This window comes from Spea bombifrons, chromosome 5 (genome assembly GCF_027358695.1).
Source record: "Spea bombifrons isolate aSpeBom1 chromosome 5, aSpeBom1.2.pri, whole genome shotgun sequence".
In the NCBI taxonomy this organism is placed as follows: Eukaryota; Metazoa; Chordata; class Amphibia; order Anura; family Pelobatidae; genus Spea; species Spea bombifrons.
Window position 1 is genome coordinate 84,468,558 of NC_071091.1, and position 21,998 is coordinate 84,490,555.

A 21,998-nucleotide genomic window follows, 5' to 3' on the forward strand; every position below is an offset into this window, starting at 1 on the left:
AAAGAGGGACATCAGGAGAGGAAAGGGGGATTTAGTACCAAACGAAGGACTGGCCCACATGAAGAGGGACACTTGGGAGATATGAGTCCAGTTAGATCTGTTACACTTAAAAGTCCACTAAAAGGAGTTACAAGTTAAATAGAGATAGCATATTGTGACATCACTTACACTACAGAAGAATAATAATGCATATGTACTTAAGGCGGAAGACCAGACATGCCGGAATTTAGAAATATGAATAAAGATGGGATGTTACGATGCATACCAGAGTAAGTCTATGCATTGTCACAAATTTTCAGACATCTGCTGGGTGTATATCCCACCTAGATTGCGTTAACTTGATTGGGCGTACATAAAGCCTACTGCTGTTAAGGTAAAATGTTTAATCTAACCTCCCTTTATGGTTTAGTGAATAAACATCATAGTCAAGTAAGGTTGCAGAAACACCAGTGCTCTGTTAATGGATTTCTACAAATATACAAGCTTGGACGTCATTTAGTCTGTTTTATGTGGTTATTGTCTTTGGTCATATTGAACAAAATTGTAATAACATACAGTTGATACATAATTTGTTTTTCCTGCTTTACACGGAGCTTCATTGTTTTATTTTGAGACATACTCTTCTAATTTCATTCATCTGGTCAAATGTTGTTTATGCAATTAAAACATGTGCCATATACTCCCAGGCATATTCAACATTGAGATTGTATCATATTTTAGCTGGAAAAGTGGTCAGGACTATATATATGTGTACCCAAATAATTCAATTTTGAAGTTTATGATCATTTAAGATATACATTTTATTTATCGCAACAACACTTTGAGGTCTATTCACTACAGTTGAGATTTTGCACGAGAGTTTTGTTCCTTGACTTCACTACACCTTACGAAAGGCCAACCCCGGTGAGCTTTTGCTGCAGGAAGAGCTTCTTTGGCCCAGTATAATATATATTTAAATTAGTTACATGATGCATTATATGGGACCAGTTCAAACTGATCATATAATGAATAATCAAGTTAGGCCCATCAAACCATCATCAACTCCATAGTCAACACAAGCTAAATGGACTGTATTGATGTATATTATTACATTGACAGCCATTATATATTCTTTTGTTCTTAAAAAATGACATTTGTATACACGATTGATTCACATGTTTTACTTGATGAGTCACATCACAACTTATTAATTACTCATTGAAAGTAAAATGTAGATATATGTAGATGTAGATGATTCAAATCTCATTTATTTCCCAAATATTTGCATTAGGCCTACTATTTTTATTAAAGTTAAACTAAAATTTGGAGGCATTACAACTTTTGCACGCCAAACTCAATGACAATATCAGAGACATTACCTCCTTCATTTTCAGTTTTGCTAATTGGACCTGGAATGGTTCAACTAGTGTAGATTTGCTGCTGATATCACAATTGCAAATCTGTAGTGTACTGTCGAATTAAACAATTCGATAAAATAACTGCCTTTGAGTAACAAGACCAATATTTTGCTTTGACCTACCATTTATTATTTCACAAGGAGGAAGATGTCCAAGCTTGATAAATATTCAAACCAGGACTGAAAATGAACAAAAACTACAATATGCTAGTCTTGTGTGCTACTTAGGATATACTGCATTTAATGTATGACTAGTAATTATTCGCTATCTATTTTAGCAGCTATTTCTGGTTGCCCAGGTTACATTTGAAATATATTATATACAGCATATATATGCCAATTAAAATGTGACATGTGCAAACCCAAGATAGATTTGAGGGGTAGAGCTAGCCCCACACAACCTATACAGGGTGGAAATGGAAGTGGCCATGGCCAAATACCATTCGATTGTTTGTTGAAAGAAAAGGGAGAGATGCATGTATGATGTATAAAGTAAAATATGGACAATAAATTTGTTTTATTATATCTACAGATTACATGTATTTTTTCTTTAAAACACAGATTTTCCAACATTTACAGGTTTAAATCTTTATTGTTTTAAAATTCTACATGTCTTTTGCAATACAATAATTTGTTACTTAAATACGGTTATTGTACAATGCATTTTTTTTTGTTTTTTTGGATGAAACTCAACCATAAAATACAAGTTCATCAGTATGATTTGTATAACATAATAAAAGACCATTACATGTAGTCTGGTGCTCTATACATTCTTCCCTTCAGAATGTCCTAAATAAATCATTCAAAAGTGCATTGGAAATTTGCATTAAACAGCCAGTCAAATGAAATATATATTTTCCATTTTTGTAGTTTTTATTTTATTTTATACATCAAACAAGCCTTTTTAAATTAATGAGACAAGTTCCAATAGATATCTTAGTTCTTCAGTCTGGCAAACTCATATTTAAGAAATTATGGTTATCAGCATGCCATGAACACTCCCCTTCAAATAGTTGTCAAATTTATACATATTATAAAGGATGTGTTGAAGAGTGCAAGTACTTTTTAATGTTTCACAAAGAGACTAATGCTGGTAATAATGGCAGCTAACATTTAACATCTAAATACAAGCTAATTTATATTTAACAGGCATTATGCATGACAAAAAACCTAAAGCATTATGCACATCATATGTCTTTTGGAAAATGAACTCATCTTGTTCCACGTGTTAGAAGTTGGGGTTTTAAAAAAACAAAACGGGGCAGATATGCAGAATCCTTTGATTAAATTTACAGTCCTAAGACATAACCTTTAAAAAAAAGTAAATGTACAAGACCAGTGAGAACAGCTAATCAAGACGTGGTATAAAAAGATGTCCTGTTTTTCTTGAGCTATGAACAGGTATTGAAGAACAGGCCAAAAAATACATATGTCACAGGGTAAAATGAGGGCAAATTATACTTTTTTATTCCATGGCACTGCTTTCACTCGGTAGAACTTTGTACCCAGAGGAACTTTAAATCTGTTTTGTGCCTAAAGGAAAAGAATAAATTAACTTTAATTAGAAAGAGTTTCACAGCTACATAAATTAGAATCTAATAAGTAAACAAGTCTAAAAAATAATCTAGATACATACAATTATATAATTTTTTTATGCACTTAAATATACTGGTAATGATAAAAAGAGGTATTAATTAAAAATCTCATTTAACAGTTAAATAACCATTCAAGGAGAGAATTTTTGTGGGTACAGAAAATAAGAAGAATTTATATTTTCTAACCAACACCTTGTAAGACCATTAATTTTCAAAATATATTTCAAGGGACAGTTTAATCTATCTGGTGTCCCCATTAAGTACTGGGATTACATTAATATGATCTACTGTTTTATGTAGCACCATCATACATTGTAATATGGATTCTATAACACAAGGGGAAAAAAAGGAGCCTAACCTGACCTAGAGGTTGCAGCCCTGGTACCGCAGCTGCCCTCCACCTGCATGGTGTAGCTATACATGCCACTAATTGGCTGGTTCCAGCAGCCAATTAGTGTCAAGAAAGCATGCCTATTAAAATCAATGGCAGTGTTGTCACACACAATGGTCTGAGCAGACCTCGGCAAGCAGCATCTGCCATTGTCACGAAGGGGTTAAAGAATTTACTTTGTGCATGGCATACTCATCCCAAAAGGCAAAAACATGTTAAAGGGTAGGGGTTATATTGCTGAAGAGGACTGCATCATTATTTCATTATATACCTTTTTAGCTTGACAATATTCCTTTTCCATCACCTTTCCAAGGACCCACGGTCTTCTAGTTGTGCCAGAAGCTGCAGTTGCAACAAAAGAAACAAACGTTTAGAGTTGTGTGACTCCCTTTGACATTGCAAACACTTTTATTCTTTTTTCCCTTTTACAGGCTTTCTCCCCATTTAAGATTTCTAGTTAACAACTTAACAGATATTTTTTAATTCCCTAAACTATTGTAAAGAAGCACATTCCAAATCAATCTTTGATAATCAAGCGTTAAAAGTTATCCTTGTAACAGTAAATCATTACCTTATCAATTTTAATATATTTCACAGTAATCCTTATCTAATCTTTAACTATACAAACAACGTTAGGAAATACTAATCACATGCTGATCAATACATAGCCAAGGCTGGTAAATTACCAATATAGACCTAAATGAATACTTACGTTTAACATATGTCAGTTTTACATGCTTAATATGTTCCCTTCTGAAACGTGTGGTTCTGAAACTAGGGGGTGGGGGGGTTAAGCTTTCCAGTGTCATTCTATTGTGAAAGGTCAATGCTTGTGGGCTTCTACAAGAAGTACCGAGGTAGACAATATGATTTAACTATGCATTATGCAAGGCCAGCTTTAAAGGAGACACTCAATAGGGTTGGCCTTTTATAATTCACAGTAAAGTCAGGTAGTTGAAATGTTCAACTCTCCTTTATAGTTCCATTGGGGATAATGGGGATAAAGGAATTTCAATCTTTTTACTGGAAAAATGCAAATATAAATACACTCACTGGCCACTTTATTAGGTACTCCTTTCTAGTATCAAATTGGACCCCATTTTGCCTTCAGAACTGCCTTAATTTTTGTGACATACTTTCTACAAGGTGCTGGAAACATTCCTCAGAGATTTTGGTCCATATGGACATGATGGCATCACCCAGTGGCTGCAGATTTGTCAGCTGCACATCAATGATACAAATCTCCCATTCCAGCACATCCCAAAGGTGTTCTATTGGATTGAGATCAGGTGACTGTGGAGGCCAGTGGAGTACAGTGAACTCATGTACAAGAAACTAGTTTGAGATGATGTGAGCTTTGTGACATGGTGCATTATCCTGCTGGAAGTAGCCATCAGAAGAGGGGTACACTGTGGTCATAAAGGGATGGACATGGTCAGCAACAGTACTCAGTTACGCTGTCATGTTTAAATGATGCTCAATTGGTATTAAGGGGCCCAAAGTGTGCAAAGAAAATGTCCCCCACACCATTACACCACCACCAGCCTGAACCCTTGATACAAGGAAGGATAGAGTCATGCTTTCATATTGTTTATGCCAAACTCTTACTCTGCCATCTGAATGTCACAGCTGGAATCGAGACTCAACAGACCAGGCAATGTTCTTCCAGTCTTCCATTGTCCAATTCTGGTGAGCCTGTGAAAATTGTAGCCTCAGTTTCCTGTTCTTAGCTGACAGGAGCAGCACCCGGTGTGGTCTTCTACTGCTGTAGCCCATCTGCTTCAAGGTTCGACGTGTTGTGCGTTCAGAGATGATATTCTGCATACCTTAGTTGTAACAAGTGGTTATTTGAGTTACTGTTGCCTGTCATGTCGAACAAGTCTGCAAGTTCTCCTCTGACCTTTGACAACAAGACATTTTCGTCCACACAACTGCCGCTCACTGGATATTTCTTCCCCATTCTGATGCTTGGTTTGAACTTCAGCAAGTTGTCTTTACCATGTTTACATGCTTAAATGCATTGGGTTGCTGCCATGTGATTTGCTGGTTAGCTATTTGTGTTAACAAGCAATTGAACAGATGTACCTAATAAAGTGGCCAGTGAGTGTATATGTATAGTGATGTACAAAACGAAGATTGTGAACAAAATGCTGTAAAGTAAAAATGCTTTCAAAAATAGACATGTTAACAGCGTCCACTCCAGCATTTTGAAGTGTTTCTGTGGGAATCGTATGCCCATTCATCCAGTAGAGCATCTGTACAGTTTCCTATTTATTCCAAAGCTGTTTGATGGGGTTGAGGTCAGGGCCCTGTGCAGGCCAGTCAAGTTCTTGCAGAACAAACTTATCCAACCATGTCTTATGGACCTTGCTTTGTGCACTGGGTCACAATCATGCTGTAATAGAAAAGGGCCTTCTCCAAACTATTCCCAAGAAGTTGGAAGCGTAGTATTCGTATGTTGAAGCATTAAGATTTCCCTTCACTGGAAGTAAATGGATCAAACACTCAACCGTCTGTAACTTTACAGTCTTCCGCTCCCAGCCAGACCCAGCTAAGCCAAGCTCTGGAAACCTCCCCCAGACAACATACAAAGGTCCAGTCAGGTATTGCCTCAATTGGCTCAAGGATAGTCTTCTTCTGGGCCTCTGCTTGCCCTGGGAGCACAATAGAACTTCCTCTTTCCAGGCTCCAGGGGGGTTGAACAGACACATAATTTTATTTATATATATATATATATATATATATATATATATATATATATATATATATATATATATATATATATATATATACATACATACATACACATACACACACACACACACACACACACACATATATCATGCAAATTCAATTATAAATAAAACTTTTTTTATTAAAAACACAGCTCGTCTATGAAAAAGTTACAAACTGCTTTTTTAATAATCTTAAGTACCACGTTATTTTTTAATATACACTGTTAGCAGCATGAAATTGTTTTACAACTAACTAGTACAGCTTTGAAATAGATTCTATGTTGTTGCACCTATTTTCACAGTAGTTGCATTTGACAACATAGACCCAACTAACACATATCTCTATCCATAAAGTCCTATTATAGGGCAAATAAGGACATACAGTTGATTAAGTTTTACCTACAGGGCATTTACATTTTATCTGCTTGTATATCTTAAACCCCCTAAGATGCTGTATGTAAAATATCATAGGTGGTAACCCAGAAACTACGAGTTTGTATGACTCATAATCACCAAAAGTCAGAGAATTATGAGCATTAGCAATTGACCACACTAATTTTAAGCCAGCAGCATTTTTGTCTTGTGAAATGATACATCAATTTCAACTGAAAGTATTCTGTACAGTTCCAGTTTATTAACAAAAACAGATGAAGAAAATGGGTAGTGCAATTTACAACATGAAGAGATGTGAGCGTGAGAACAAGACTCCTCTTTCTTCACTGGTTTTCATTACCCATTACAAACTATATTCTGTATCTTTATGTAAGAAGAGAGGATCATTAGGTATATAACATACTGAGAATTGCAGGGTAAAACCCTAAATTCCAGACTGTTACCTTGTAAAAGTGCTCATCCATATGCCAGATCAATTACTTAAATTATTAGTTTGTGGAATTCCTACAAATTACTTTAGCGCTTTTTAGTTCAGTGTATATCATGTTGCAAGACATCTGCTGTTACACAATACGACTTTACTGGACTAAAAAATCTCGGAGTTTTCTATTATGATTGTTATGTAAAGTAATCATTTTAGCTAAAATAATGAATTCAATGATTTCTGTCCATGAAACAATGAAGCATGTTTTGATGATGTTTTGATGTTTTCACATAAAAAAACAGACAAATCCCCTACAGGAATATTCAAAATAATTTACTTCTGTAATTGCACAAAACGGAAATAAGTTCAAACAAAATATTGCTAAATTATTTAGTTGTGTATTATATTGTGTATGTATACACACAGTATATGCACACAGATCAGCCATTATGACCACTTGCCTAATATTGAGTAGGTCCCCCTGTTGCCACCCAAACAGTCCTGACCTGTCAAGACCTCTGAAGTTGTGCTGTGTTCCGAGACAGCACAGAGACGTTAGCACCAGATCCTTTAAGTTGTGAAGTGGGACCTCCATGGATAAATCACACTGCCACTGGACCCTGGAGCAGTGGAACTGCATTATCTGGAGTGATCAATCTCAGTTTAATATCTGGAAGTCTAACTCTGGGTTTGGCAGATTTCAGGAGGATGTAATCTTTTGGAATGCATAGAACCTACTGTAAAGTTTGGTGGAGGATAGACAATGGTCTAGGTTGTTTTTCAGGGTTTGGGCTAGGCCCCTTAGCTCTAATTAATAATAGAGCATACAAACGCACTATAGACAATCGTATGCTTAAATTCTGGGGCACCAGTTTGGAGAACGCCTGCACAAAGCAAGGTCCATAACGATATGATTTAACAAGTATGGTGTGGAGGAACTCACGTGGCCCGGCCTTAACGCAAAGTTTAGGTACTTTGACGTAGTGCCAGGCTAAGCAATATAAAGCTATATCGTATAACGGAATGCACAATACTTATGGCTTAGGTGTTTTTTTCAATGGTATTTACTGGGTATGCGCTGATTGCTTGCTTTGTTTTGTGAACATATCGGTCATTATTATTTAAGTAGAAACCCAGGAATAAATATATATTTATGTATATACCTTTTATGCTCTTTAGGCTTTGCTCCCCTTCTGTATAATTTTGTGTGTGCACATTTGCAGGTTCTGACAAAACCTTAGGGTTTAGGACCTTACCTTGTCTCACTAATGATGAACATAGCCATATAAAATTAAATAGAACTTAATTTCAGTGGCAGGCTAAGCAATATATGGCCAAATAGTGTGATGAAATCCCCAGTATTTTTGCATTAGATGGGTGGTTTTTGACAGTATTCACTGGGTATGTGCCAATTTCTTGCTCTGTGTTATGTAGATAGTATTGCCACCAGTTATATTGGTCTGTTGGACTTGCTGTAACTATTTTCTTTTTGACCATTGTAAATTTTGTTTAAGGCAGTAAAAAAACTCAGCCCACACAAAGGTAACACATTTGTTTTATGGCCGACACTTACCACACTCACCTGGTTTAAGATCCAGTGCAGAAAGTGACTCTGAATGCAGAAAATACAATGTTGGGCTGACTGTAAATAACACATAATTGTCATGGCGTTCATCCAAGATAATAAGAACCAAATCGCCAACCTGGAAGCTGAAAGGCAATGCATATATTCAAATCTTAAGACTGGCATCATAACTAAATGTATGTTCATATTTTCAAAAGCATTTAATATTGGTGCATTTCTTCTCTATAAAAAAAGTTTGTATTAAATTTAGCCCCTTTTTTGAAGGGGTGCAAGAGAGAAGATAGCGTAAATTGTACAGAAACCATACCAGATGTTACTTAATAGTCTCTATCAATCATACAATTGGAAGATAAAATGTAGATAAAATGGTAACATGTGTTAAACAGCCATGTTATAAGGTTCTTTTTTGAAGAAAAAATGGGCATAAAGAAAATAAATTGCTTGCACAGTAACAAAAAACTTTTTTTATTCTAATCTGGTAGAAAAAAGAAATTCCTTTAAATTTGGAAATACTATGGAATTTAATACAGTTAATACAGTTTGCTAAATTTCTCTTCTGCGTATAAATGATTTCATACTATTTCAAATCTAGACAACCTCAGATTTAAGACTCAACAATCTAAACCAGGTACACATATTTTATTGGTGTGTGATGGTTTCCGATACACAAGTAATGTATTATTCTAATAAAAACTTCAGGTCTTGTATGCAGTTTAATGGTTTATTTAGAATGTGCCACTGACGCAAAACTGTACACATTTGTTTTTAAAGCTCCATCGGCATGTTGTTACACAACATGCACTGGCACATTTCACTGCGTTAATCTATGAGCTAAAATTACTGTAGCAGAGCTATCAATTGACTATACATCTGTGTTTTATGCATTATGACATAGTTTAATGTTGGTAAAATCTTTAACCCATTTTTACAAAACTATGTAAAATTAAATTTATTTATTTTTTTAATGGAAAGAGAACTCTGATTATACCTCAATAGTTACTAGTATGAGTCTTTTAGGGTCAGGCTTTAACATTGATTTGTACAGATTTTTGTCTATTTGAAGTGTAAACATTTTGGGGTTTTGTTTGGGGTCCAGCAATAAACCATAGCCAAGGTCCGAATTTAGGACTAAACCAGGCATTAATCATGTGGTTGGGTGCGCAAGTAATTTTCTGGACTTAATCTCTTACTATGCTACACAATGCAGCTTTTTTTGCCTTAAAATAACAAACATATACTTTAATATATACTATACTGTCTGCATTCCACTATAAGTCTCTGCATTTCAATTAATTCACCTTGTAAAGAGTGCATACATGGACATTTTTATTTCTTTTGGCAATGGACTCTGGTCCCAGTACTGGAGCAGTATTAGGAAAAAAATACTAAGCACTACAAACTTGCTATGAAACACGGAAAAATGTTGAAAACTGGGTTTTCGAAATGCCCAGCATCTGCTTTGTTCAGAGTAATCGTATTCACCATTATCCAACCTGGCCATCGCGTATTTAGGGAGGGTGCCTTCATCTGGGCAATGTCTAGATGACCTGGGTAAACTACTGAATAATAAAGTACATGGTTCTAACAAAAATAATTAGTATTCTGTCTCATTGCTAATTTCTTATCAAAGCTCCTTCGTCTTAATGGTTGCTTTGTTGCAGAACCATGTAAGGTGCAACATAAACGCCTTTAACTTGTGGGTAATCTTCTTCAGGCATACAAACAATTTTGAATGCACATAAAGAACATTTTTTACATCAATTACATATTTTGCATCCTAAAGAGTCAAATGATTGATTATCAAAAAGGATTATAGAGTTTTATGACTGATACTTAATCAATTTTAATACCATCCTGAAATGCATTTGAAACTTTTTGGTTTAGTGACTACAAGTAAAAAATCTGATTTGAAAGGATTTAGTAGTAATGAAGAGAGTATATGCTACCATAAAGCAGACTGCCGGAAGACCTTGTGGTAAATACTTTTTGCTACTAAGTAGTCACTGCACGATCAAACAGTCTCATGACCAAGCGATCAGTCACAAAGGAGTTCAGGGCAAGGCTTCAGACATTAGAATACGTCATAAACAACTGCTATGTATAAAGATGCTAGAGGTGGTCTTTTACGTGGTGCATCAGAATACAAGATATCTTTATTTTTTAAAAATGCTTTAAACATTTACTAGCATCATCAAATATTGACTTCCTCTAAGGGAAGAGCCCCAGGGAAACTCTAGTGGGAAAAAACAGCTTTTATACCTCACATGCTTGCGATGTCATACCACAAAAAAACATTCCTGCTATGCTTGCATGCTTAATAGGCAGACCAAGAGGTTCATAGCGAGTCTGCAAGTGACAACCCCAAACTATGTATGGGTCCCTAGGTGCTGGCCTAGCCGTCTGGTAAAGGTCCTGTCAAATATGCACATGATTTTAAAGGAAAACTTACTCTCGGATTGCTATTTTTTCCGAATTTCGTGGAGAAACTGAAGACATACTTTGAGACATCTGAAACAAGAAACAAAAGTTTTCAGGATATTGTTATATATTGTTATACCGTATTTGCTCGAATATATTGGCATCTGCTTCATAAGGGTTTTTTTGCCTTCCTCTTGATCAACACAGTAGGGACACAATAGGTATATAGGTTGAACTTGATGGACTTTGGTCTTTTTTCAACCTTATGAACTATGTTACTATAAGACAAGGTTTTTTTCAGAGCAAATGCTCTCGTCTTATATTCGAAGTTGTCTTATAATCCAACTTCAAATAAAGGTCTAACTATAAGACTAAGATCTAGATCCCCTGCAGGGGACCTGGATCCTCCTCTTTGGCAGCTGGTAGACGTCTGTGTGATGTGTGACATGACCTCTGTTGCTCCATCACAGAAGCCCCAGCGGAAGTGCTGGATAGCAGCGGAGGTTGTCTCCACGCATCGCACATATGTTCAACGGCTGTCAGAGAGGAGGAATCCCCGCAGAGCTGCAAGGGACCTGGCAGATAACCTCCGCTTCTGCCCGGCACTTCTGCTGGGGCTTTTATGGCGGAGCACCGACATCACATGACCTTTCCAGTGCTCAGTCATAGAGGCCCTAGAGTAAGTGCTAGGCAGAAGTGGAGGTTATCTACGCAGGGGGGGGGGATGGTGTCAAGTCTGGGAATTCTTTGGTAAGTCTGGGGGGGCAGAGTGGCAAATAGGGGGCTATAGGACATTTCTGAGGGGCAGATGCATATCAGGGATGCAGAGTGGTACATATAGGGGGTATAAGGCTTATCTGGGAGGAGTGGCAAGTAAAAGGAGCTAAAAACAAAAAATGCATTTTTCTCAATCATAGTTTTTATTAAACATGAAAAAAGTTTTCATGTGAAAAATAATATACTAGTTAAACCGTTTTTCTATAAATAGTCATATATATTCAGGCCTCTTTTTCCTAAATTAATATTCAAATTTTGAGGGGTTGTCTTATAATCGAGCAAATACGGTATATTTTATGTTCACTTGCAACATTTACATTTTAGTGTCACACAGGTTATTCCTTGCAGAAGGTTTTTCTTGAAAGCATAAAAAAAAACTTGTGTTGACTATCTTAAATGATTACCTAGTAAAATGAAATTCTTAATACTGACACATTTTAACCAAACACACTTTAAGAACATAATACCTATTTGACATATGTGTAACATGTCTTACTGGCCATCATATCCCTTTTCTATCAAGATAAAAATGAATCATATGATTTGGCTAAAGTGTTATAGAAATATCCAATCTTAATGCCTAAACAGGCATACTGCTTCAGTCACTTAGCCCTATATATCTCAAATTTATATACAAGCTGATGGTTTAATGGTTGCAAAAACCCTTGAGTTTCTCCAGTGTTAGAGATTATGGATCTGGCATGTCAAAGGAAATGAATCATTTGCAGTCGTGTAGTTATGTTTAAGCTGGAATCAATGGAACCACAGGTTAGTATGTATAACAATTGTTGACTTGCTACCCAGCTGAGCATTATACACCAGCTATTTTTTAAGTACCCTAAGATTACTCAAAGATGTTTGGAAACTGTATGGCCAGCTATCAAAGACTGACTGCTGGTCACATAGCCGAAGACAACTAATCTGTCATGTTTTCAGAAAGTTCTGAGGTTAAGGCACACAGAACACATTTTTTCTACCCACTTGTCCTTGGTCTTATGAGAAGGATTCATAATCTTATTCAGATTAATACACCTTTTGCATCCAGTAATTTCCTTTGAGAGAAGCTGCAGCTTCCCACCCCTCTGTGCCCTCAAGTTTTGTGCCAATGATTGGGGTGTGGAAATATGCAATGGTCTTCTGATAAGAGATGGTATCACTCACAGGTTACCATGTGTATGTATAGATTTTTTAGAAGCGAACTGAATCATTTTTTTTTTTTATTATTTCTATAGTGCCATCATATTCCGCAGGGCTGTACAATGGGTAGACATAACATAACAATTTGACTTAAAGAAGCGAGAGGCAAGGAGGACTCTGCTAAAAACAGTTTACAAACTAAAAGTTGTTCAAGAGTTGTACAATCTAAAAGCTCTGTTTTGGAGAGATTGAGTTTTAGGAATCGTGCAGATATCCAATTAAAAACATACACAAGGAGGTTAGTGAAACAACGCGGTTAGTGACACAATGAGGTTAGTGAAACAAGCTTCCAGTCACTAGAATGGTTGAAGTATCTTTAGACAAACAATTTCTTGGACCATTCTTTCCCTTATATCGCTGTGACTCCCGAGTCCTAGTCACTAGTCATATACTCTTACATCTCTCCCTTGGACTCCCTTGTCCTAACCTCTAAAGATTAAAAGGAAAAAAAGACTGATGAAAATTGATGTCTCTAAAGCACAGTAAATGCAAAAAAGTATTATTAAAAGTATTTTTACAGTGCTGCAAAATTCTAAATTTTCAAAAAGAAAACTGAAACAACCTCTTCATTTCCATTCCCACCCAGCTATCATACAGTCCTGGTTCTTTTCAAGACATGCACCATATGATGGTTGTTACTGTCTTGAGCAATAAACTGTTCTGTCACTATTTTCTTGTTTATGTAATGTGAAATGGACATCTGCTCCCAAGGTGTCATCGCAGATAAACGGAACTAAACTTTTTGAAAGAAATATAACACCATACCACCCTTTACAGATCATATATAGACAAGAACAGACACGGTAATTTTAAATATTTTAAAATATGTTTTGAAAAAATATGAAATCCCAAAACCATTTTAAGACAAACTAAAATGTTAGCTCCTCACGGAGCTTTTTTAAGGATCAGTTTACAGATCATGGGACTTCCAAATAGTATTATTTAAGAAAGAATACATAAAAAAAAGCTTGTAGATCATCGTGCAGAATCTGTCAGAAGCAGATGTGCATATTGCTTTTGAAGGAAATTCAAGCGGGACTTATATAGGGTGGGGAAAGTTGAAGTATCTCGAGACCACTATTTGTTTAAAAACCACAGCATCATAAGATGTTGAAATGATTGTTCAGTAACATGACTAAATCAAAACAAACAATTTCTATGTAAGTAGTTGTGCTATCCACTAAATACATGGGTATCCTTTTATTTTAATTGCAATATATCACGCCTCTCAAATAACTCTTATTTTTGTTGATCTTGTTTATTGCCATCAAGATCTTAAGAATGTGTGATTTAACATAATAAAAAGTCATTATGTTTGTCCACCTATAAAAATGAGTGTTTAATAGAGAACATTTGCTACGAGGAAAGTTAAAGACCAGAAAGAAAACCAGCAGATTTTACAACTTAACAGGGCTCTAAAAGTCTCTCTTATTTCTTAAGGCTATAAACTCAGCAGTGGGTTTGACCTTTCTATGGTAATTTCACAGACTGTTTGCATCTTGACAGTAACCTTGTGCCGTGTGTAGCAAAGCAGTTCTTTGTAAAGTACATGCTACACAGGGCCAGTTGAGCTTTTTCCGCAAGATAATCGAACCTTGGTCAGCCTTGCATCACAACTAAGTTTACTGCACAAGATTAGTTATGTCTGTCACTTACATACATTTTTATTTTGTTCTCATTTTGGTATCAAATGATATGTGCAAACCTTGGAATTGCACTGCTTGCAAGGGGTCTATGGGTTACTACTATCTTTCTGTGTGCAGGGGGAGCGTTCTATAGCCATACCCACTCCCTGCCTAATTTCACTGCTATGCAATACTGTCTGGGGCTACCGCAACTACATGGTTGGCTAGGTGATTTCTATAAACTTTACAAATGTCTTCTGCATTTTCATCTGTTGCCCAGATCACTATGTGTTGTCTTAAGCACTTCTTCTCTGCATATTTAGAACACTGAACATGTTAAAATGATGGAATACCTTTTGCATTTTCATCCATCTTTTGGCACACTACCAATGGTACATAATTTAACCAAACTATCTTGCTGCATGTTTAAATAATGTACCCCATTTTAGGAAAGAGTGGAACACCAGAAGACGACCTTCATTTTGCCATAAGGTATGCTAGCAATAGAGATGCAATTTGGAAAGGTATAATATTTCTAGTAGACTTGGGTGCCGGCCAACTCTTCGTCTTTGGGGGGGAATCTTTGTATTCCATGAATATTCACCCGTTTCTGTGTTCGGTTTGGGCGAATATTCATGTACGTTTTTTTCCCCACTGGTCTCCCCGCTCCGATAGATTCACTTGTACGGACCTTTAACATCTGATGGCGAAACTCCGCCTCTCCCTCCTCCAGGAGTTAAAGGTCCATGCAAGCAACTCTATTGGTTGCGGGCAGGGAGCTCCTCTGGCATCAATCAATGAAGGCACTCCCTGCCTGCGAGTCGCTCATACAGACCTTTAACCCACAGTGGCGAAAATCCGCCTTGGGAGACCATTGGTCTCCCTGATCCAAGAGTTAATGGTCCGTATGAGCAACCAATAGAGTTTAAAAGTTGATGCCAGAGGAGGCCCCTGCAGGGGACCAATAGAGTCGCTTGCAGGGACCTTTAACTCTGTGTGCGATCCTACGGATTCCCGCTCCCATTAACCCCTGCTATGCTGCGTAGACAAGGTAGGCTAGAAAGGGAAGGAACCAGGAAGATTACTTAGGAGATACTAACGAAGACAAAGCTTTGCCGCCGCCATGTTCGTTTCTTATGAATGCACAAGTCTAATTTCTAGTACACATTATAGCTAACAGGACTGGTTTGTGGTTTTAAAATATTAATTTTATTTATAATGGTGCCAGACTGTATCTTTGAGTTTCTGGTGACATGAAATACATAGATTCATCATGTTGGTCTCACTGGCAGCTAAATAAAGATGAAGCAAATCTAAATGTGTGTGACATTTCTAATTGTGGGACTACTCATCTAAAAGTTATTTTGGCTGTTTGACAGATTTTATAATTTCAGAGGTTTTTTTATGTATGCATTACATGCTACATATCAAAGCTATATGATTATATTTCCAGCTTATTTTTCTTTCTTACCAGTCTCTGATTTAATCGTTTATTCTCTTCTTCCTTCAGTTGTAAAGTCTGAAACATAAAATATTTTTAATTTAGTCATATATTCTTTAATATTTACACATTTATTACAGGCTTATTTGCAGTGGGATCAGAAAATAAACCAGTAACTTTGATAGACAAACTGGCAAGGACTGCAAATTAAGGACCTATGTCTGTAGGTGTGACCCACCTACAGACATAGCCTAGGAACATCAGTGATTAAAAGGGCAGTAATACCCTGAATTTTGTCTCCAAGCAAGGTAAATGCCTTTTATTCACCCAAAGAGTAACATTAACTCACAAACGCTGCTCTCTATTTTTTCCAATGTCTGCTGTTTACGGACTGCCAGTGTTTTTTGTTGGGTTCAGGACTCAACACAAATGAGCTTGCTTAAAAAATAAAATACTCACTCTTTCAAGCAATATTATCTTCTGTTTTTCTTCTGATAGCATACCATCACTAAAATAGAAATAGTCAATATTTTCTTTTCTCACAAATCAGGTAAACAGCTTAAAACTAAATTATCACAGATATATATCTAATCAATATTTATTAATGAAAATATAAACTAAAGACTAAAGTAACTGTCTTTGTTTATAGTTTTTATATTGTCTGTGGGATAAAAAATAAAATAATCTGTGTGCTTTGAGAGACCATAAAGCTTTTTATGCACATCATGTGGCTTTAATTTAATCATCAACATAATAAGCACATGGATAAAAAACAGACATGTTGCATTAAATATATTTCTTCCACTGCACCATACTAAATAAGATCTTCATGTAGAAATGTTTGTTCTAGACTGTAATTTACATTTAAGTACTAGACTTTCAAAAAATAATACATGTAGTCATAGGAGACTTTAGCACTGGAGATATTTTTTTGGGTCTGTTTATTACAGTATGTAAATACAAACTACTTATATGATCTTATTGACAACTACTTTAGGGAATATGCTTATAATATGATGTGGATATTGTAATATTCTGTGTACTACATTCGTTATCTCATCATGTAGGGTACGGATAAGGGAGATTTAATTGTTCCCTCAATGAGATGGTATGGTGAAGGCTGTATGCAGTTAACTGCCCTCAGTATGTGTGTGCACCTATAAATAAGTGTATTTACACAAAACACGGGGGGTATATAATGTTTTATGACTCCTTGATGTATGAAATATTTTAGTTTAGTTTTTTTGCTTTTCATTTATCTGCTGTGTCATGTTCGGTGGTCGCTGTGGCATGCAATTTTCATCATGCACCATCATACTGACTGATGACATAGTAGCTGAAGACAAAGTGTTAACATCCCCAGAATACACTCAGTGTAAACACTGAAACACATTAACGTTTATAAAGCATTACAATTTAAAGTATCAGGCCCGTAACGACTGCTTGTACTTACTGAACAGCCATCATACTGGTTTCCAAATTAGTTTCAAGTCTGTCCTCGTCTACCACAGTACCATCATATACAGGTCTATCCAACTCAGAAGGGAGGTCAGGTGCAGAGGAGTCACAGAGTTCAGAAGCTGCAGCTACGTGAGTGGAACACACCACATTACTGTTGCGTAGCCTGGCAACTTCTTCTTCAAGCTTTTTCTTCTCTTCCAGTAAACAGGCTCTGTCTTCAGAGAGTGTTTCGATTAAATCTAGATATAAAAATTTAAAGCAGAAGCTTCGTTTATAAACAGGAAACAGACGCTGTTATAACCAGAGGATGCATCTCCTCACACATATGTTTGACACTTTGGTTGTTGAAGAAAATGCTGTCACAACTGATATAAAATAGGCATATACTGTTATTATGCCTATGAAATAACTATCAATTAATTTGTTTTAACCCTGCCAGCTGTCTAGATAGATATTCTCTATGGGTGCAATATTGACTCTTGACTTTTTTTTTAGTTAATCTTGGAGTGACCTCCGTATCTAAAAATAATCGATGAGGCATAGAGCCATCTAATGAGTTAATTGCGAGAGCATTCCGGCTTTATGTAAGTGTAGCATGTCCTCTATTCTTGGATTATAACATGGCTAACATGGAAGTTAAAACATGGCTTTACTAAGCCACTAATGTATACATTTATAGCCATACACTTTGTACTTTGTATTTGTTTAGTATGAATAAAATTTCCTGGAACGTGTGCAAATGCTAATCGCTCTTATGAGACATTTTTTTTTTAAACAGAGAATTATTTCACACAAATTTACCAAGAAAACACAAGACCAATCTGGGCACATGGGTTGATGTATTTGTGATTGTTTGGCTTAACCAATAATCTTATCACTGTATAAAAGAGGAGATGATGTGCAATTCTCTACATCATTGCTAAACAAAAGGACTCTCACCTTTATCTCTTTCCTGCTGTTGTGTAACAACCTTTAATTTCTCATTCAGCTCACTAATAATTGTTTCCTTCTTCACTCTTTCCCTTGTCAAAACTGTATTAAAATTAGTCTGTAAAAAAATAAAAGACAGATATGCAGGGCAGGGTTGTTTGATGGTAAAATTGTGTTGCAAACTCCCAAAACTAGACAACTGTTAACATTTTAGTATTTTGTGTAGGCATACTAAGTAAGAAAGACAAACTTTATTAGTACTGTAGTATAAAATAGCATTGGTCCTTAAAAGGTTAAACGATTAAGATGACATTTTTCCTAAGGGTATTAGAATGCAAAATAAAATGATAAAAAATGGGCTACAATGAAAAACACAAACTAAATAAGTGGGAATCAGATCTTATACATTCATTTAATCTATGTTCTTTAGACTGAAAATACATATTTTTACAGTACACATCACGCATGAGTATGGTAGACATCTTGCTAACACTAGTAGGGAGGTGACGTGCTAGGCCCAAGTACCTAAACAGCAGAAATGTCTCACGTAATGGCATTGTGCATATCACAAAGTCATACAATGAGGTGCACACACACCAAATAATAAAGAAAAACGGCAAAACGCTTTTATAATGTGTTGCACACAAGGCAATCATACATTACCTGTTGTTCTGCAATTAGTGATATCCTGAGGTTTTCAATCTCTTCACTCTTTCTTCTTTTATGCTCTTCGAGTTGCTCAGCGAGCATTAGTTTCTCTTTCTGAAGCTTTTCCTGAAGTTCACAGACCAAACTCTGTGTACTTTCTGATGCTGTATGCCCAATATGACTTATAAGGAGGAAATAAACACAAATGTTAGTACAGATCCCAATCATATATTTAACCTAAAAACAAATAACAAGTAAGTAAAAATATACCTTGAGAAATAACCATAGGTTAACATTTATAGCTGTTCTATACATTGACTTTTATGGCGGCAATAAGATATAGAATATTTGACTACTTCACCACTATTTAAGGCTTATTTGCACTGTTGAAAGTTTGAATTCCATTAAATTTTAATTGTGTGTGCTACTGAATTACAATTAATTTCAGATAAAAAAAAGTAGTTCATAAAAGTAATCTCTCTTCGTTTGTATCTATACCTGTGCAACTGCCTTTCATGGAAAGATATGTGTATAGCCTTATACACTGGCGAATTTCTATTACATTACATGATGGTAACTGGTGATAATAAATAAAAAAAACACACAGTAGTAACAGAAAATGTTTATGATAGGCCACCTAAGAACCAACCTCTCATAACACCATGTAAGCGAATGTTTGGCCGACTATTATCTTGGATTCTACATAACTTACAGCCAAAAAATAACACCTGTAAAAGCTGTTAAAAAATATCTAAACTTCAACTGAACACAATACTAGAACAGTGTAAAAAAAAAAAAAAAAAAAAAAAATACACTCTTGGTACAATGACACGTATATTACATGTTATAATACCCCTTACTTGTTCCTGTTCTTGGTAGCTTAGAATAATTCAGAATGACTAGATGAGCTTTCTTTAAACAGAGGACAGGTACAGAAAATGTATAGTGTGCCACAGTAAAACTGCTTCCATATATGATGCTTTTTGGTTTTGTCTGTAGCGCAAGGTTTTTGAAAGTTAACAAAATAAATTGGTTATTTGTTGGGGGGGTAATGTTACGTTATTTGGATGTAATAAGGAATGAGGGGTGATTTAGAGGTATTAGTTTTGGGCACAATAACAAACTCAAGAAAAAGCTTTGAAAAATAATACAATTTAATATAAATGTTTAAAAATATTTTTGTGCCAAGTAGCATTTGCCAATATGTTGCATAACGGAGACTAGAATTACACCACACATGCAATCCAGTAAAACAAATGGTTGCATGGGAACAAATATTTCCTTATAATTGCCAAGATTTCTGAAAATTCAGACGAGCATTTGCTAAGTCAGGGCAATGCAAATTTATGTTGAAGTTTTTATCCTCCCAGTTGCTTGATTTGGATACATATTGTTATATTGTCATATAAACAAGCAAAATTATGGCAGAACATGAAGCAAAGTTGCCAGAAAAACTCCCTTCCCTGGCATATGAAATGCTCTTGGCCTTGAAGGGGTCAGTAAGTGAATGTCAAGCAGTTTAATTTATGTCTGGGTTTGGATGTTAAAATAGTTGAACAGATAAGGCAATGAAAGGAGACAGAAGGTTGTAGTTTGCGGTGTAGGTTCAAAATATGTTATTGTTACTAGTGGGGTACCTTAGGGATCAGTATTTGGACCCAGTACTTTTTAATATTCTTATTAGAAATATTACAAAAGTTGCGCCTTTGCAGATGATAAAAACGCCAGCAACACGGGAGACATTCTTGGAAGAACCTACCAAATCACAAATTATTTAGAAGTAAATTAAAATAATAGTCAAGTGTGTGGCAGCTGCATTTGAATGTTGCACTTGAGACTAAAAGTCTAAAGTTCTGGAGACCATCTCCAAAAGGATATTGACATACCGTATTGGAGTTAAGACAAGAACTACTAAAGCAAGACTCGTCAAATCCCTGGCACCTAGGAGGTATGCTTGGTATTGGTATATCAGGCCTACTCAGGCTCCCCTGCTTACCTATAGGTGGGTGTTGAGGCAGGTATTGTGGGCGAGCGGCACCCACATTATGTGATCTTGAAGACAGATTGCACACAGTACAAACAGTTTTGAGGAAGTAAGAGAGAAAAGGGTAGGGGGTATGTATGTGGTGCTGTAGTGTTAGACTTAATGTGTATGTATATAGGCATGCCCCCCAACTGTCCAGGTTTACGTGGGACAGTCACGATATTGGGTCTCTGTCCTGCTGTCCCGCCTATCCCTTCCTGTCCCGCTTTGCAGGGCCAGGGAATGGGCGAGGCGAGAGCGATACTCACCTCAGGTGCAGCTGCGGGGGGGCATGTATGTGTGTGTAAGGGCAGTGTACGCGTATATGTGTGTGTGTAAGCGCAGTGAACGTGTATGTATATATGTGTGTGTAAGGACAGTGTGTGTGTGTGTGTGTGTGTAAGGGCAGTGTATGTGTATACATGTGTTTATGGGCAGGTGTGTGTGTAAGGGCAGTGTATGTGTGTGTGTGTAAAGGCAGTGTATGTGTATATGTATGTTTATGAGCAGGTGTGTGTAAGAGTCCTGGCAGGGAGGTTAACATTAGCCTTTTTTCATTTAAAAAATCTCTGCTGCGGTGGACTACTCTTCCAATGATGCTCAGCCAGCATTATGGTGGACACCTGGCTGGCTGAGAATCATGGGAATTTTTGTTCACAGCTAGTATCTGCAGCTTTGCTGTTGCTGCACTTCCCATGATGCTCAGCCAGCATCATGGAAGAAGTATGTCTGGCTGAGCCTCATGGGAATTCAATTCAATGTGTTGGTTATTTTTAATATGCATGACTGCTGACAAAAAACAAAGTGTGTTTTAAGTGGCGATGCAAGTGCGACATTGTAAAGTGCAATTGCTTGTTAAGGTGAGTTCCGCAAGATTTTACATTTTGAAATGTTGGGAGGTATGTATATAGGCAGTGTGTGTGTGTGTCTGTTGAATAGAGTGCGGTGTTAATGTGTAT

The 21,998-nt window shown here is 36.3% G+C and overlaps 1 protein-coding gene across 2 annotated transcripts in view; it reads right to left on the reverse strand.

Annotated features, from left to right (window-relative positions):
- Nucleotides 1-1,877: 1,877 nt before the first annotated feature.
- Nucleotides 1,878-21,998, reverse strand: part of RB1CC1 (RB1 inducible coiled-coil 1) — a 64,698-nt gene continuing 44,577 nt past the window's right edge. The window contains exons 15-23 of one of the 2 annotated variants that reach the window (XM_053468434.1): nucleotides 19,032-19,197; nucleotides 18,378-18,486; nucleotides 17,431-17,677; nucleotides 16,437-16,485; nucleotides 16,008-16,055; nucleotides 10,969-11,027; nucleotides 8,517-8,644; nucleotides 3,654-3,724; nucleotides 1,878-2,929 (exon numbers count right to left, since the gene is read on the reverse strand). In XM_053468434.1, the coding sequence (XP_053324409.1) occupies nucleotides 2,852-2,929; nucleotides 3,654-3,724; nucleotides 8,517-8,644; nucleotides 10,969-11,027; nucleotides 16,008-16,055; nucleotides 16,437-16,485; nucleotides 17,431-17,677; nucleotides 18,378-18,486; nucleotides 19,032-19,197 (955 nt within the window). In that variant the 3' untranslated portion in view covers nucleotides 1,878-2,851. Of the gene's footprint in view, nucleotides 2,930-3,653; nucleotides 3,725-8,507; nucleotides 8,645-10,968; nucleotides 11,028-16,007; nucleotides 16,056-16,436; nucleotides 16,486-17,430; nucleotides 17,678-18,377; nucleotides 18,487-19,031; nucleotides 19,198-21,998 lie in introns of both variants that reach the window. The other variant, XM_053468433.1, reaches the window with a different exon arrangement.